This window comes from Paramisgurnus dabryanus, chromosome 3 (assembly GCF_030506205.2).
Source record: "Paramisgurnus dabryanus chromosome 3, PD_genome_1.1, whole genome shotgun sequence".
Taxonomy (NCBI): domain Eukaryota; kingdom Metazoa; phylum Chordata; class Actinopteri; order Cypriniformes; family Cobitidae; genus Paramisgurnus; species Paramisgurnus dabryanus.
The window spans coordinates 46564202-46582093 of NC_133339.1; the positions used below are offsets into that span (position 1 = coordinate 46564202).

At 36.4% G+C, this 17892-nt stretch overlaps 2 protein-coding genes across 3 annotated transcripts in view; one reads left to right on the forward strand and one right to left on the reverse strand.

The window, feature by feature from the left end:
• Window positions 1-2659: 2659 nt before the first annotated feature.
• Window positions 2660-8009, forward strand: bri3 (brain protein I3). 2 transcript variants are annotated; one of them, XM_065263138.2, is made up of 3 exons: window positions 2660-3140; window positions 4080-4236; window positions 7145-8009. In XM_065263138.2, exons 1-3 carry the CDS (start codon window positions 3002-3004, stop codon window positions 7275-7277), a joined length of 429 nt encoding a protein of 142 aa, XP_065119210.1. In that variant the 5' UTR covers window positions 2660-3001; the 3' UTR covers window positions 7278-8009. The 2 variants fall into 2 exon arrangements, with proteins under 2 accessions (XP_065119210.1, XP_065119209.1); XM_065263137.2 differs by having other exon boundaries at window positions 2662-3140; window positions 4059-4236.
• A 2992-nt stretch (window positions 8010-11001) lies between these two features.
• baiap2l1b (BAR/IMD domain containing adaptor protein 2 like 1b) overlaps window positions 11002-17892 on the reverse strand; it is a 57365-nt gene continuing 50474 nt past the window's right edge. Inside the window, exons 13-14 of the mRNA XM_065290064.2 lie at window positions 11471-11511; window positions 11002-11367 (exon numbers count right to left, since the gene is read on the reverse strand). Coding sequence (XP_065146136.2) covers window positions 11295-11367; window positions 11471-11511 — 114 coding nt within the window. The 3' untranslated portion in view covers window positions 11002-11294. The remainder of the gene's footprint in view (window positions 11368-11470; window positions 11512-17892) is intronic.

Here is a 17892-nt window from a genome sequence, read left to right on the forward strand (position 1 = left end):
TTGACTTCCATAGAAGGAAAAACAAATACAATGGAATTCAATGGGTACCGTTAACGGCATCCATCGTTTATTAAAATATCATCTTCATCATTTATTACAATACTTCCATAATCTTTGATTTCCTACTATGGAAGTCATGGAAGTCATCTATTAAAATATCTTCTTTTGAGAAAATGATAGGTGAACTATCCCTTTAGGATCAGTTGGTCTTCTGTGTTTCATATAATGTGAGTGTTGCTGAATATGTGAGCATTGAATGAAAGCAGCACATGATTAGATTAAAGAGAGTGTTTAAACTTAACTGATTTTGCCTATTGCTTTGATCACTGTGAATCTCACAAAAAACGCAGACATCGCTTTTTGTCAACCCTGTTTACACCTGGTAGTAACATCTTGGTTGATCTGACCACTCAAAACACATTGATGCTTAAAACAAGGATGGTTTAGATGAAGGATCATGGATAGATGAATGTGTGGATTATAGGAAAATATATAAACAGTATCCACCTTTATTATATAGACCAAATTTTCTTGAATGATTTGTGCAAATTTTTCTGGTGGGTGTTACATCAAACCCTCTGTTAGTTACAATAAATGCATCCTATTGGGTAAGTTGTAACATTTGCACTCCTGTGACTTTCGGTGTAATTGTACGATATCCCGTCCTTCGGATGAGACGTTAAACCGAGGTCCTGACTCTCTGTGGTCATTAAAAATCCCAGGATGTCCTTCGAAAAAGAGTAGGGGTGTGCCCCGGCATCCTGGCCAAACTTGCCCATTGGCCTACTAATCATCCCTCATACTAATTGGCTATATCAGTGGTTCCCAAACTTTTTCAGCATGCGGCCCCCCTTGTGTACGGTGCATTCCTTCGCGGCCCCCCAAAGAAAATTTGTGACAAAAAACTGTTCTAAAACTCAACATTTTAATGAAAAAAAAAAAAAAACATAAAATTATACAAAAAAGTAGTGCTTTTGGTTAGTAGCCTTATTTTTTAGGTTTAATTAATTCATGATAAATTAATGTATTTCATAAAATGTCATAAAACTGGGGCCCCCCTGGCACCATCTCGCGGCCCCCCTGGGGGCCCCGGCCCCCAGTTTGAAAACCACTGGGCTATATCACTCTGTATCCTCTCCACTAATAAGCTGGGCTGCGTTCAGCCCCGACAAAACGTTGCACAACGTTTATTAAACAGAAACGGTGATGCATTGAACACCCTGTTGTGATGACGCAAGAGTTGCAACTACGGTAGCTGAGAGGGCATTCTTTGTGTTCTTTTTTAAATGTTTCTAAAGCCTGATGAAATCGTTATAAATGTGTGTTTAATACTGTAAAATACCCTCGATGTTACAATCACTGACCTTGCTGTCCAAAATGAAAGACAACATTCCAACTTGAACCCATTGAGAGAGCTGTCTCTTTACTATCGCGTGGTTTTATACATCTTGCCGCTGATTGGGCTGACATTTCTGACACACGTTTTGCTACGGTTTCCGGGTTGAACGACATGTTTCCTGGAAACGGTGTGCAACGGAATGCAACAGGTTTTAGAAGCGTTTTCTCTTGTTTGGTTCTGGCGCAATATGGCTGCCGTCGCATCATCCAGGTGGATGCTGCACATTGGTGGTGGTTGAGGAGATTCCCCCATTCATATGTAAAGCGCTTTGAGCACTGGAAAAGCGCTATATAAATGTAACTAATTATTATAACGGTAGGTCCCACAAACAAACTTTAAGTGTTCATTTGTAGCAGAGAGTTGCTTGTGTAAAAAAATGAGTCATCTAACTTAAATATTTTTTAATGATAGAGCCAATGTCAAAAAGCGTTACTTTGTGCCCCGCTCCCCCTACTCTTCCATCTGAAAATCTTTGTTCAGGTAACTTTATGCTACCACTGTATGTCAACATACATCCTAAAAGACTTCACTGAATGAATACAACGTGACTGTGTTGTAGACTGATGTTTCCGATTCTCCCGCTCGTCTCTGCAAATTCCCAACACTGGAAAATGTGGTCTTAATAGCATAATGGAAGTTCTGTTTTTTTGATGCCTAAAATTAATTTTAAAAAATAAAATAAAATAAAATAAAATAAAATAAAATAAAATAAAAAATAAATAAAATAAAATAAAATAAAATAATAATAATAATAATAATAATGATAATAATAATAAATAAAATAAATAACAATTATTTGATTTCCAACAATATTTGGAGGACCCTCTGTAATAATCCCCATGTGTTGTAGCATTGTCAAGTGAGTACACTAGCACAGTGGTTCTCAAACGTTTTTGACATGAGCCCCTATTTGTACGGTGCATCCCTTCATAGCCCCCCTAAAAAATTACATAAAACATTTCAAAACTTACAATTTTATTTAAACAAAACATATATTTATACAATGATTATACAATATGGTGCTCTTGGCTAGTAGCCTTATTTTGCTGAGATTTATTTACACAGAATTTATGATAAATAAATGTATTTTATAAAATGTCATTAAACTGGCGTCAACCAGGCCCCAGTTTGAGAAACACTGCACTAGCATATGCCCATGAAGCTATCATACATAACCAAAACTACATTGTATGGAAAATCCTTAAATGAGCACCTGTTTCTTTAAGACGTCGCCCCGCCCCCTCGCGTCCCGCAGGTGCGTCCCACTCAATCACGTGACTCGAGTCTCGTGATAGTGCAGCTACCAGCAGGAAAAACGTCGTTTTTAGTTTCATAAAGAGTTTCATTCGCTAACTAATGCAGATTTCTCTCTTATAAACGAGAGAACTCAGGTAGAGATGGCGACGGCGGATCTATAAACGGATAAATAACTCTTATTATCGCTTTGGGAGCGAGCTGAAGTTGTCGCATGGAGAGAGCGCAGAACTTTCATCTCATCTTTGTTTTGGTTTGTGTCTAAACTCCGCTGACGGTTCGTGTAAAAAGTGCCGACGAGGATTTAATGTCAGTTTGGTGAAGTGATCAGGACGACCGAGATCGGACATGGATAATAAACCTCTTCTTCAGGACAGACCTCCAGCGTATAACGCGGTCCCGGGAACGTATGAGTACGGCGCGATCCCCGCGGCCGCTCCACCCGCGGCGGGCTTTCAGCCTCAACCAGCCCCGCCGCCCTATCAAGGCAAGACCTTAGTTTATTTAACCTGTTAATAACCATCAGTAACTCTCTTACAGTGTTGTCTTATAATGTACAGGTGATGTTATGATCACTGTAAAGTTTCACTGATGGTCTTTTTACGGTGCAAGTACCATCCTATATACATATATAAATGTTCTTTAAATGTATATTCATTAAATGTATATATATTAAATCTATATTCATTAAGTGTATATATAAATATGTAAATATAAATGTATATTCAATGACATCAAAATATTTTAATAACTTAAAAACATCTATTGCAAGATACATATTTCAACCTAATTCTTAAAATAACAAGAAAATTAGTTTTTTATGAATTGTAATTTAATTGTGTTTTTCTTCCTTAACTTATTTTTTTGTAAGTCAATACATTAGATCGTATACAATACATAAACACGTCATATGTTCACAAAGGTTTAGTCACGTGCACACCGTGATTATAAACGTGACGTAAACTTTTGGGAACCTTAAGTATATATTCGCAAATGTTTTAGCCTGACCCACAACTTAAAGGGTTAGTTCACCCCAAAATAATAATTCTGTCATAATTTACTCATAATTAAACCGTTCGTGAGCCCCATTCACTTCCATAGGATTCCTTTTTCCTATTATTGAAGTAAACGGGGCTCACAAACGATTTGGTTACAAACATTCCTCAAAATATCTTCCTTCGTGTTCATAAGAACAAAGAAACTTTTAACAACATGAGAGTGAGTAAATGATGACAAATTTTCATTTTTGGGCGAACTATCCCTTTAAATCCTTCCAGATGTTTGCTTGCATATATATTTACAGTTGTGAAAGCTCTTAAAATCACACTTTTGCTCATCATACAGCACCTGAAGCGAGCGAGTGCAAAAAGAGGAGTGATAAATAGGTGTGTGTTGTGTCTCCCAGGTTTTCCAGCATCATCACCAGGTTTTCCAGCATCATCACCAGGCTATCCAGCATCATCACCAGGTTATCCAGCAGTGCCTGGTCACCCTGCTGCAGTAGCAGGTCAGCCAGCCTACACCAGCACCTACACCATCGTCCAACCATCTGTGGTGGTGGTGGGCGGATGTCCGGCATGCAGGTGAGACTTAAGTTTCTCTCTGTTTCGCAAATCATTATGATAACACCTACAAGTCATGATGGGATCATTAGGTTTGTCACAGTGATGTCATCAGCTTAAAAACAGCATCACAAGGTCAGTATTTATTATATAAGACATATATGCCAATAATATGTGGCAGTGTAACGTTACATAAAATGGGTTTGTGTGTGTATGAAGGGAAATGAATAAAGCAGAAACAGTTTCTAGAGAATTCATAGTGACCTCAGTGGTGTCTATATCCGCCTTGCTTTTGGTGTTTTCCTGTAAGCACATGACTGAGGCATAACTTTACTTCTGCAAGTCTTCTTTAAGGCATTGTTTTGCATTAGTTTCAGTAATCATTTGCCACAAATAGGGGCCATATAGATGAAAAAACCAAAACCTTTCAGTTTCATTTACCTTTAATATATATATATAGAAAACCAGAAATTCAGGTTGAAGTCTCATAATCTAACAATGTGATGATGGGGAGCATCAAAGTTAGGTTTTAATCTTCACTTCTTATTAAAGATATCAAATGATATACACAGACAGTGTTATATATTAAAACCGTACAGGACGAATGTGTTTTTGGTCTTAAATTGGACTTTGATCAGCTAGTTGTTGACCATGTTTTAATCTACAACCAGTTCCTGCTTTTGTGAGGGAGAGAGAGAGTCAGTAACTGCGTCTCCATTACCCTTTAAAGTGCGCAAATTGAAAATGGAAACACGCCAATTTTGCAAAACCAAACTGTTTTTATGCTCGGCGCATGAGGTGTTTTTTTTTTTTTAGGAATTTCGTAAAAGGTGAATTTCGCAAAACTTCAATAGAATCAGTTTATTCACATTTTCAGGTCACCTGATGCAAATAAGTCGTCTAATCATTATTTAAAGATAAAGCTGTATGTGCAGCTAAAACCTCCCAGAAGCACCTCAATACGTGTCTGCTTTCATTGATTAATGAAATGCTGTCATTTTGCAATAGTCTTTTGTCGCCATTAAGAAAATAACACAAAAGTTTTGCGCAAATCTGTAATGGAAACGCAGCTTGTGAGTGAGGTGACATCAGAAAAGCACATGACTGTCATGACTCTGAACTTTGCCTCATTCGTCAGTGCAGTCCAGTGTTGCATGACCCCTTACAGCAAACATAACCACAAACATCTCCATTAAAAACAACACACTGTTCCCTTTTAATGTCTCATTTCAAGGTATAACCAAGTGTGTAATGTTCACATGCTTTGAGAAAAAAGCCAGGGTCAAATCTCCTGCAAAATATTTGTTATCTAGTTTTATAATTTTTGTCAATGTGTTGGAGTTTTAAATATTTTTTTCAGTAATGGTATCAGTTTTAGTTAATCAATAAATGTGACCCAGTCTGTATAAATCGATCTTAGGTGATTTACTCCTATATAAACTCATCTCACAAAATGTAAAGAACAATCTTTGTGAAAATCTAACCTTGATATTTTTAATATTGACTGAGTAAGATCATCAAAAACTCTAATACTTTAGCATGGATGACATCACAGACAGGGTCAAAATATTTTAGTTAATTTTTAAAAAGGTAAGTAATTAACTGATTCCCCGTCAGCTTTTTTTTGGAAAAGTTGCCTACCAGCATTTTTTGTGATTTTCACAAAATTCCCTCCAGGAAAATTTTCTTCTAAAAATATATAAACGTACAAATATATCAAATGAAAGAAACAACCCTCTGCTTTCGACGACCAACCAAACAAACAAAATGGGGGAAAAATGTTTCATCCTATTTATACTTTTTTATCTGCTTATAAACTCTTAAATATGGGTATTTTTCTTAAAAATAATAATAATGTGAAATAATTGCATTTTTGTGAAGGAATTTTGTTAGAGTTCAGATTCAGAACGATTATCAAAACATACACTTAAAATTAGTAAATATTTTTTTTTGCTTCAGTTCTTTTTCTATAAATTGGGTAATCTACACTCAAAAAAATTATTTAAGCCCTTCTTAGAAATGACACATTAAAATTGTGTTCAATTAATTTAAAATACCTCATTAAGAGCAATAAGTATATATATTTAATTAGTCTAACACAAAATGAATATGTACTATAATTTATTGATTTCTTTTTAATTGCGTTAACACAATTAGTTTGAGTTTGGGTTCTGGAAAAATAATTTCCCAGCATGCTTTGCATGCAACTGCTTTTGAAAAGTAATTTTTATAATTAAGTGTTATTTTATGCATTTTTAGGTAAAGAGAAAGACTTAATAGTCTTTAATGTCCGTTTATCTTATTGATTTAGAAGCGTTTGTGTTATAGGTTTGCGCTTGTGGTTAGGTTGTGGATGTGACATATTTTTCTCAATGAGCACTAACTGTGTTAATGCCTGTTTGGAGATCAGTCTCTTCACACATGCTCATCCAAAGTATGATATGTTATTATTATTAGCATGCTAACATGTGCTTATGCTAATTAGTATGACATAAAAACGTTTTATATAAAATAACAGAATTGAGTTATTCAGACTACACTACATTGAGTTATTCAAACTATGCTAAATCGAGTTCTTCAGACTACACTTAATTGAGTTGAGGCAACTAATTGATTATTGCCATTTACTTTAAATTGAGTTGGACTAACTCAATATATTTTTATTGTGTAAAGCAGTTTTTAACGAGTTAGGGGTACACATTCACATTGGATGGAAATCCTGCCCACAATTTTGAGTTAATCCAATGAATCATTTTTTTGAGTCGCTTTATTAGCCTCATCAGGGACACGTTTTTTTTTCATGCAAACGTTTTTATCACTTGACGAGATAACTCGTCAACTGGCAACTTCCAGATTAAAACTTAATAGTCTGAAACAAACATGAACTAATGCTGATAAATGACTGATAACCGTGTTGTGGTTTCTGCAGGGTCGGTGTGCTGGAGGATGATTTCACCTGTTTGGGAATCATGTGTGCCATATTCTTCTTTCCTCTGGGAATTCTCTTCTGCCTGGCCCTGCGTCAGAGAAGATGTCCAAACTGTGGAGCCACGTTTGGCTAGAGGGACCAAAAACCCTGTCATTTTTTGTTTTAGCCCAGTTTTAAGTCATTTGTAATCACTGCACATCAATAATGCCAAATGTCGCTTACATACAGTACTATTATAATCGAAAGAAGTAGTCAAGTTATTCATATTTTTAATTTTGACATGCCTCGCAAGCACTATTTGCTCATTTTTGTTATTTTATATAAACTTTTTTGTCATTATTCACTAGTGCCTTTATGATGGCAGAGAAACCATAAACTGAATAAGCGTGGACTCGCTGACAGTAACGTGCTCTTCAATCATCTGTCTTAGTCTGGACAAGATCAAAATGCGTCACATTTATTTTCTCGACTATTTATCTTTGTGATTTATTTCAGTACACACGGCGATATTTTTGTATATCTTGATTTTTCTTGACGAGGTCTGTTATATGGGGGCCATGTTTTTTTTTCTTGTACTGCACTGATTATCAATGTCGACGTCTTCTGAAAGTTGTGCAGTTGTTTTACTCCGTCAGGTTGAAAACGGACCTGCAATAACCAAGATAGTTGGCACCTAAAAAATATAAGACACGCTGTTACTTTTGACTCTTGACAATGAAATCCTTTATTCTTCCAGTGATTGACAATCAGTCTTGAGCGTGTCTTTTATTTGTGATGTTTGTTCAGTCATACTGTATGTGCATGCTGTTATAATCGCATCTAACTTTTATACATTATGAGATTGTAAGTAAATCCTACAAGTGTTGTCTTTTGTCTCATTGTTAATTGTACTGTACTTCCTTTATTGTAACTTCTCGGTATGCATTTGCTAGTATCTACCAAAAGTTGCGCATGGTGGACACTGGACAGACAAGTCAGGGTCATGGACACCCAAAGTTTCCTGATAAATGTGGGTAATGAAAGCTTGTCCATTTAGGGTGATCACACAGAAGAGCTCAAAAAGCCCTTTTAAAATGTGCATTTGCTGCGTATGGACTCTGGAGAGATGACCATGATGACCTCTGCCCAATCTACAATGGGCTTGTGAGCATCAGAACTGGACCACGGAGCGATGAAAGAAAATGTGAACGGGACGAACCCAGCTGTTGGGTTAAATGTTTATTTGACCCAGCATAGGTTAAATTACAAAGAAACAGGTTGGGTGTGTCTCTTTAAACCAAAGCTGGGCTAAAAATAAGTGTATAGATGCTCCTCCTTACATTTCCTGATGGTTTACTGGTAGTGTTAAAGGTGCAGCGAATCTGTCGTTTTTATTGTTTATACTGTCATCTGACGTCTACGTGGTTTTTACATTAAAAAAAAATTGTAATAGCTACTTTGTACCCTCGTTTTAAGGCTGGCTGGAGAAAGGCTCTGTATTGATCGTCAGGCCGCATTGAAGACTTGGAAGCAAATGCCCACTGCTACGGATACGGTTTTTTGTAGCGAACTAGCTTTCAATCCTGCATCATTACATGCGGAATTTCCGATGTGGAAAAATGTCAAATTATGCAATTCACAAGACATGATACACATAAACGACTGTGTTCTTCCACAACAATATTTTGCAGTCTTTAACGACACGTTTGTTGCTCAAGACGATATCCGGTTTGCAGGAACCAGTGGGTGGGGCTTCCGAAGTAGACGTTAATTGGAGACAGTGTTTAAAAATCGACGACTACGTCATAACTTGGCACATGTTGGTGTTTTCTGGGCTTGGTGTCAATAACATTGATATTTCGGTAACAAGGATGTTTTCAGTTCTGAAGTTCTTTCAAGTATTATGACCTCATATATAACAAAAGTTCAAATTGATTCCTTGATTCCCTGCTCCTTTAAAGCTTTAGTTAGTCAAGAAATCAAGGTTATATTTACATAAAACGATCTTTAAATGTTCTAGGATGATTTTATAGACAACAGTAAAATGAAAAAAAAAAAAATGTCTTTAGATGGGTTTACACAGGCAGGGCACATGATGTGAACTCAGATAAAGTGCGTCATAAACAGGAACTGCATCGCTGGGAATTTACTTAAAACTGAAGCCTCTGTTACTTTAAAAAAAACTAGGTTACTGTACATGTTAACGGATTAGTCTATTTTCTTAAAAAAAAAAGGTAATTTACTCATCACCACCATGTCATCTAAAATGTTGATGTCTTTCTTTGTTCAGTTGGGAAGACATTCCAGGATTTTTCTCATTTTAATGGACTTTAATGGACCCCAACACTTAACAGTTTTAATGCAGTTTAAAATTGCAGTTTCAAAGGACTCTAAACAATCCCAAACAAAGCATAAGGGTCTTATCTAGAGAAACTATTGTCATTTTTGGCAAGAAAAATAAAAAAAGCACTTTTAATCCACAACTTCTCTTCTTCCTCCGGTCCTGTGATGCGCCAGCGCGACATCACGTAATTGCGTGACGTAGAAAGGTCACGTGTTACATAAATGAAAACGCACATTTGCGGACCATTTTAAACAATAAACTGACACAAAGACATTAATTAGTATCATTCCACATACAACAACGTCGGAACAGTCCTCTTTCTCAACACTTGTGGGCGTAGTTTCGATAAACATCGTCCGTGACCTCTTGACGTGATGACGTATACGTGATGTTCCATGGCGCATTACAGGAGCGGAGATAGACCAGAAGTTGTGGTTTAGAATTGCATATTTTTTATTTTTCTTGCTAAATATGACAATCGTTTCGCTAGATAAGACCCTTATGCCTCGTTTGGGATCTTTTAGAGTCCTTTGAAACTCTGTTGAAAAAAAAACTGTTAAGTGTTTAGTGTTGGGGTCCATTAAAATGAGAAAAATCCTGGAATGTTTTCCTCAAAAACATAATTTCTTCAAGACTGAACAAAGAGAGACATCAATATTTTGGATGACATGGTGGTGAGTAAATTATCTGGATTTTTATAAGAAAATGGACTAATGCTTTAAACTTGATATTTGTACAGCTTGGTTTGCTCTTGATCAGAAGTTAAGCATATGTAGGGGTGTCTAAATATTGACCACTTGTTTACAGAAATACTTGCAGCTATTATTTTAATATAACTTTAAATGGCTTAAATAATTTGTTCTCTGTTATGACAAAAATATGTTTTTTAACAACAACACGTTTAGAAATAAAATATTTTTATTTTCATACAGCAGTGATTGAGATCTCAGGCCACTGTCAACATGAAGGTGCATTGCTACAATCAAAACCAAAATAAGAGTTTCCCATAAGCATTAAGATAAATAAAGTACTGTATATTAACCAACAATCATAATTGAGTTTTAAAACTAGGGTGATAAAAGCTAATTTTTTTTTCTAAAAGAACGTGATCACTTGACTTGTTAAAGACAGTTTTAGCTAAAAAGCTCAAATAAAAGAGCTTTTATTTCAATGGGCCAGCTGACCGAGTTAGCCAGCTAACTCTAGTAAACAAGCATGTGCTTTTTCATCCTACTGTCTCCAATCTATAAGCTTCATAATACTTTCTTTATCATTCTAGAGAGTCCATCAGGTCAAGCCAAGCCCATGATAATGAAGCTCAAGAGTTAAAGAGCAGAGTCCAGGTTAATATTCAGTACTTCACATCACCATCATCAGGAATTTTCTGCATTCCCGTCAAGTCGTGCACGTGTTGAAATCTCGTCATCATTTACTCGCCCTCAAACTTTCAGAGATATCTAGCAAAATGGCTGCTCAATGCCATACATTAAAAGTGAATGGCCACCATTGTATGGTTTTGGAACTATACGAGGACATTATTATTATTTTTAAGATCACAGCCACTATTGTGTTATTTACATGACGATACTCCCAACAACTGGAAGTCAACAACTACTTACGACCAAATGTACCTGGATCACCTCTCAGAGTCTCTCTTAGGCCAAGTACTAAAAGCAATAAACATAAATAAAGTGGTTCAACAGTATATGGTGCATGTGTGCATATGGTGCGCTCTCTCCGTCCAATACCATCCCTGTAGAAATGCATGTTTAAGGGAGCCCAGTTCATTGTTAACTGCATTGTGAATGCATTAAGGCCTAACTCTGGTTAGATGAGGGGGGCGGATCTGTCATTTGTGACTGTGGGTCGAAGTTTTACCGTAGTAAATGGATTCCCTCCCCTAAGGAGACAAAATATTCAGTTATTCCAGCTGCTGCTTCATCATCTCGTAAATCCGATCAATATGTAACAGGACAAATGATTCACTGAATAATACTACTCACCCTAATATTGGATGCTTTGGCAGCCCGTTTGACTGAGGCACCTATTGGAAATAAAGAGCAGCGACTGAAGCAAATATTTAGGAAATGCTGTTTACATTAGGAATGTGTTCGGTTCAGTGCACGGGTGAATACACATAAAATATTTAAGAGCTGTAAATAGCACACCGCCCTAGTTTCTCTAGTACTCATAACCTTTCTATCAGTGGTTAGACTAGAAAAAAACAAGCACAGTAGATGTTGTTTACTTGATAGTCAGGGTGAGATTTGGTGGGGGGATAGGGAGGATTATCCCCCCTCTCGTTTTTATATCCATGCGTAAATTTTTATATCCACGGTGGGGACAAAATGTACCCCCCCATGAGTAATGATAATCAAACAAGTATTACTGTCAGCACTTCCACTCCTGTGACAATAATTGACAGCGTGTCATGATCCGTTTTTAATCCATGCGCAGATTTTCCAAATGTCGCCTAGCACCAATAGTTTATTTCAGCGCGAAAACCAAATAATAAATGAGAGGGATTGCGCAGGATATCATCGTATTTTATAGGACCATCACAAAACAAATTCAAGAAATATTACCATTGAGGATGAGACCAGCCGTTAGGATCAAGGGGAACTCCAAGGAAAAGTGTCCGAGTTTAAATCTCGCTCAGGACTGGTTACATTTTTGATAAATATCTTACTTTAACAGTTACAAAAAATGTGTAATACCCTGAATAACCAATATAAGTGGTTCATATTTTTTCATAAATAAAATATTTAAAAACAAATTCCCGCCTCTTATTTTTTGATGATAGTGATGGGTCATTCTACAGAAACGTCCACTTTTGGTATGGCAAGATGTCTTAAAATGTATTTATTTTTCTAACATTTAAACTTAGACCACATTATTAGATTACTCTTTGACTTTATAAGTACACATAAATGACAGCTTAATGATTTATAATTTTTTGTGTGCATGTACTTCAAGACTGCATAGACCTTTTTTTGTCACTGGTGTTACCTTACTTCTTTAGCAATATTAAAGGTGTTTATGAAATATTATTTTTTAATTTTTTTAGATTTAAAGCTTAATTCTTAATTATATCAGCATTCAATTAATTAAAATTTATCATCATGTCACATGTGAAAGATTTTATTTAATGCGAAAAAAACAAAACACAGTAACACCAGTGACACAAAAAAATCACCAGTCACTGGTGTTACAGATCTTCACTGCTGTTACCCATAAGGAAGGTAACACCAGTGACAATTTTCATGAAAACTGCATTTTACAAAATGTATCAAACCACATGTTGTCAATCATTGTATACTCACTAAATTAAGTAGTTTAATCCATTCGTATTCAAATTTTTTGCAATTCCCGAACAATAAAGGAGGTCATACCAGTGACTTAAACTAAAAGCTTCATATGAAATCATGCGAGATAAATGAAAAGATTTCTGATAACTGAAAAGAGACAGTGGACTTATATGAGCGTCTCTTCATAGATCTCCAGGAAATTGAAAGAAGGAAGTCAAGTGATATCATCAGTATGAATTTTATTTAAAAATAAGAGCTTTTTTGTTAAACTGTAACACCAGTGACAACCATTATATATTTCATAATATTTATTTGAGATTTTGTCTTTTAATGTAATTTACATCATATATTTGATAGTTAAGGACACATTATTGTATTTTAAATGGAAGAAAATAAAGTATTTTTCCTCTGTACATGACTGTGGGGACGAGCACTTCTGTGGTGCTTGGAATTCTAATTAATTAATAAAAATCAAATATTGCTACATTGATGGCTCAAGAAGGTGTAATTGTTCAAATAACAGATTGATTCATTTTAAAATATAAAAAATTGTAACCCTAAAGGGTGTTTCAAGTGTAATATTTCTGTAAAGGCTAGGGACAGAAAATTGGACATTTCCGTAGAATGACCCTGATGCAAATATATCACTGATCTCACAATGTTTCAACACGTTTAGCATTGAACTATGAAGGGAACATCAGAGATGCTGTATCATGGCACTAAATGTTGTCCAACAGGAAATGTCGGCTCATGTTAAAGACATTGAGTATGAAAGCCAACACCATGTGATTCTGTCAAATATGACTGCAGGAAACAGGAAGTGTTTCATATGTTTATGTGTAGATGTTTGACAATATGTTTTATTTGCAGACTCTTAGAAATGTTCACTACACTACCGGTCCAAAGTTTGGAATCTTTAGTACCTTTAACCCAATAACTTTGACTCTTTTTATATGTTTTGATAACTTGATTGATGATAACTTGATGACGCTTTCTCATGTGTCTCGTAATAAATTCTTCATCGCTAAAGCAGTGATGCACCATCAAGTAATGGGTGTAGCTCGCAGCCCCCTCTGCTGGTGAAAATAATCATCACATGATTGCTCCGGTCTGGTTCTCTGCAGGCTAAATGTTTACTGGGCTTTTTCAGTGTATTTGCTGGTTGTTCAGGACGTGCTGTAATATGGGGACTTTCCAGGGAAAAAACTGTAACATCTGGTTACCTTAACATATGACCCAATTTGAGATGAGAATAGCGCATTGTGTACATATCTGTAGCCTGTTGGCTAATATCTTATTTCTTTACTTTTCTTTCCTGAAAAGTATCCCGTTACAAAACAATAGGTTTAGTACACCCTCACAGCCTGTTTTAAAATAAACATGGCAGCAGGCTGAATAAGGCCTGTATGCTGCCTTTTCTTTAATATTCAATTCATCGATTTAAAATAAATAAAAAAATTCCAATGAAAAAAAATGAATGTTTGGCACAAGTATATTTTCTCTACAAATATAATTTTAAGCACAGTGAAACATTCAGTCAACTTTTGACCAGTAATGTATCTGCAAACTCAAACCACAAAGTGAATAACAGGTATGTATGAAACACTTTTTAAAATATTAATTTAAATGGAAGACTTTGTAATGGCAACATGATATATACAAATAAACCATCATGGAGTTTTGTTTAGTAACTTGTTTTTTAAACATATTTATAAAAGTTCAGCTTTAGCTGTTATTGAACATTTATTTTATGGTACGTTTACTTGCAGTCGCTTTTGAAAGATTTTACTCATTTTACCATGGTAAAACAGCATCAGATGGCTGTGCTTCATTGATATGTTAATAACACAACAGCATTTTAAACTGCATATTTTTACTGTGGTAGTTATGCAACGATGTAAGGTGTTTGTGACGTAAAATAAGTAATAATGCAGGTTAATCTTGTATGTAACACTTTCACTTTCTATCTTTTCTCTTAGTGTAAACATAATTTACCACTTGAATACACATTTATACTTTTAAATTAGACACCTGTAAAGTTTATATTATTATCTTATTGTGTCCAAGCTGAAATAACAATCAAACATCTGACTCTGTCTTCAATGCAAAACCTCATACTGATCACATAGACCCCATTAACACTGCATATTTTCAGGAGTGACAACTGCAATTAAGGCCCAATCCCATTTCTCTGTCTTACCCCTTACCCTTACCCCTACCCCTTAGTTTTGCACGTTCATGAGAGCGAAAGGGCTATCCCAATTGGTCCTTACTCTCACGTGAACGTGCAAAACTAAGGGGTAGGGGTAAGACGGGGATTGGGGCCTAAATGCAGGAGTGAATCCCCTTAATGATCGTTCCATGATTGACACAGTCCTGCGTGCTTATCATTCACAGCTTTGACCAAAATAAATTTACAGCGTTATGTTTGGCAATAAACCTCCGTCTTGTTGCCAGGTCCTCGTCTTTTTTGTTCTTGCATACCGTTGTGACACTTAACAGTTTATGGCTTTTGGCTCATGAAGCAATGGAGTTTTGGGTGTTATTAAAGTGTGAAGGTGCAGGCCCCAATATTTTAATCTTTGAGGTAAAGCATTTGGATTTATTTAATAATTTTTCTTGTTCGCCATTCTTGAAAACCAAATAGAGGATGATGATAGCACACCTCTTAAAAGGATACAGGATTGCATAAATAGTGCTGGAATGACCTTTAACCTCATTGTCTATCTAAACTACATTCCAGACTGCAGGGTAAACATACCTGGCGAATGCGTTCATGTGCATGTGACATTTAATCTGTTCTCCACACAAGTCACAGTATATCACGGTACTGCTTGTGCATTTTCCAAGAAAAGTGAAATATAACTTGATTCAACTTAAAGGATTAGTCAACTTTCTTAATAAAAAATCCAGATAATTTAATCACCACCATGTCATCCAAAATGTTGATGTCTTTTTTTGTTCAGTCGAGAAGAAATTATGTTTTTTGAGGAAAACATTGCAGGATTTTTCTCATTTTAATGGACTTTAATGGACCCCAACATGTAACACTTAACTCAACACTTAACAGTTTTTTTCAACGCAGTTTCAAAGGACTCTAAACGATCCCAAAGAGGCATAAGGGTCTTATCTAGCAAAACGATTGTCATTTTTGACAAAAAATAAATAAAAAATATGCACTTTTAAACCACAACTTCTTGTCTATCTCCGGTCCTGTGATGCACGAGCGTGACCTCACGTAATTGCGTTGTGACGTAGAAAGTCACGTGTTACTTATATGAAACAATTTTAAACAATAAACTGACACAAAGACATTAATTCGTATCATTCCACATACAACAACGTCTGAACGGTCCTCTTTCTCCACACTTGTAAACACTGGGGCATAGTTTCGCATACATCATCCGTGACCTATTGACGTGATGACGTTTTGAAGATAGACGAGAAGTTGTGGTTTAAAAGTGCATATTTTTTATTTTTCTTGTCAAAAATGACAATTGTTTGGCTAGATAAGACCTCATTTGGGATCGTTTAGAGTCCTTTGAAACTCCGTTGAAAAAAACTGTTATGTGTTGAGCTAAGTGTTAAGTGTTGGGGTCCATTAAAGTCCATTAAAATGAGAAAAATCTTGGAATGTTTTCCTCAAAAAACATTATTTCTTCTCGACTGATCAAAGAAAGACATCAACATTTTGGATGACATGGTGGTGAGTAAATTATCTGGATTTTTTTTATAATTGTGATGCTTGCACTACTGAATATTGTTTAGCACTCGGTCTCTCCACTAGAGGGAAGTAACATACTGTAGTACATACTGTAGGAGACACAGACAGACAACTAAATGAACTTTGAATTCATGCGGTGGGCAGCTGTTCACATTCACACCAAAGAAAACGCCATTTAGGCTTATAGCTTTATATTTCTAAACTGAATGTCAAACCTCTGCAGCCATTCATCATTACTGCATTCTTTTGAGATAAACATATACGAGATTTGTTATCTGTCTTGGTTCTGTGCAAACAAAAATCAGACAGGGAGCATTTTTCACACTGCGAGCATTCAAAATTCGTCCTCCCCCACCGCTGACCTTCACTGATAAAACATGTTGTTTAGGGAAAAATACAGCCTCTGCTTTTTTCGAACACCCTTCCTGCTCGACGGCTTCTAACACAGGTGGCTTTTATGAAGAGTTACCATGTTTACCCCGGCTTTCCAGGGCTTTTCGTTGCAGAGAGCCAAGCTTTGCTTGAGTAATTGCATGGCACAGGTCCCTCGCTCACCACCGCGATGAGCCAACCCTCAGTGGAGAAGACAGGTGCCAAACAACAGGGTTTTACATCAACAGTATTTGGCTCGAGTACTTCTATTGTGTGCAAAATATGACAAACGGGCGGTATTTCTGACATGCACGGTGCGGGTTTCAGGTTAAAATCCGTGTTGAATTCCATCAGAAAGATTGAGCCGTAGCCCGGATGTGCGGGAGGCGGAGGCTCGTCCGGGTATTTGGTGAGCAATGAATATTTCACAGTGTCTAGAGAGGCGTATCCTCTTTCACAGCCGGCCATTCAAAGCTTCAACCCCACAAATCAGGGCTCCCTCCAAACAACGTGCGTGCTCGTGCTAAACCTAGATAGCCAGGTGGCTCTATCAACATCATTAGAGCTCATTAACCTAAAAAGAGGGCTTGGAGTGAGATCATGTATCACATCCGACTAGTCCTACTTTTTAAAATGAACATGGGTATAATACAATGACGTTACAGAGTTTTGGTATTGCGTTGCATGACGAGACAGGCTTTATAAAACGCCGATCCCTGTACGTGCGACATAATGCAGGTTGTGGGAATAAACAAAATCCCATCATTTACATGCATCGATAGTTATAAGTCACTGCCCACAGTTTTGTCTCATGCTTTTGCATGCATGTAAATAAAGAACGCAGGAAGAAGGCTGGGATGTTCGACAATATACAGATAGCTTGAGCTGTGAAGTTACGAACACCATACTCTATATCGATGATCTGTCTGTCCTGTTGTACTAATAACAAAGCAGCTGTAATTTGGCCTTAGGCAGTTGCATCATGATAATGCATGGCCTCATGTTGCAAGGATCTGCACAC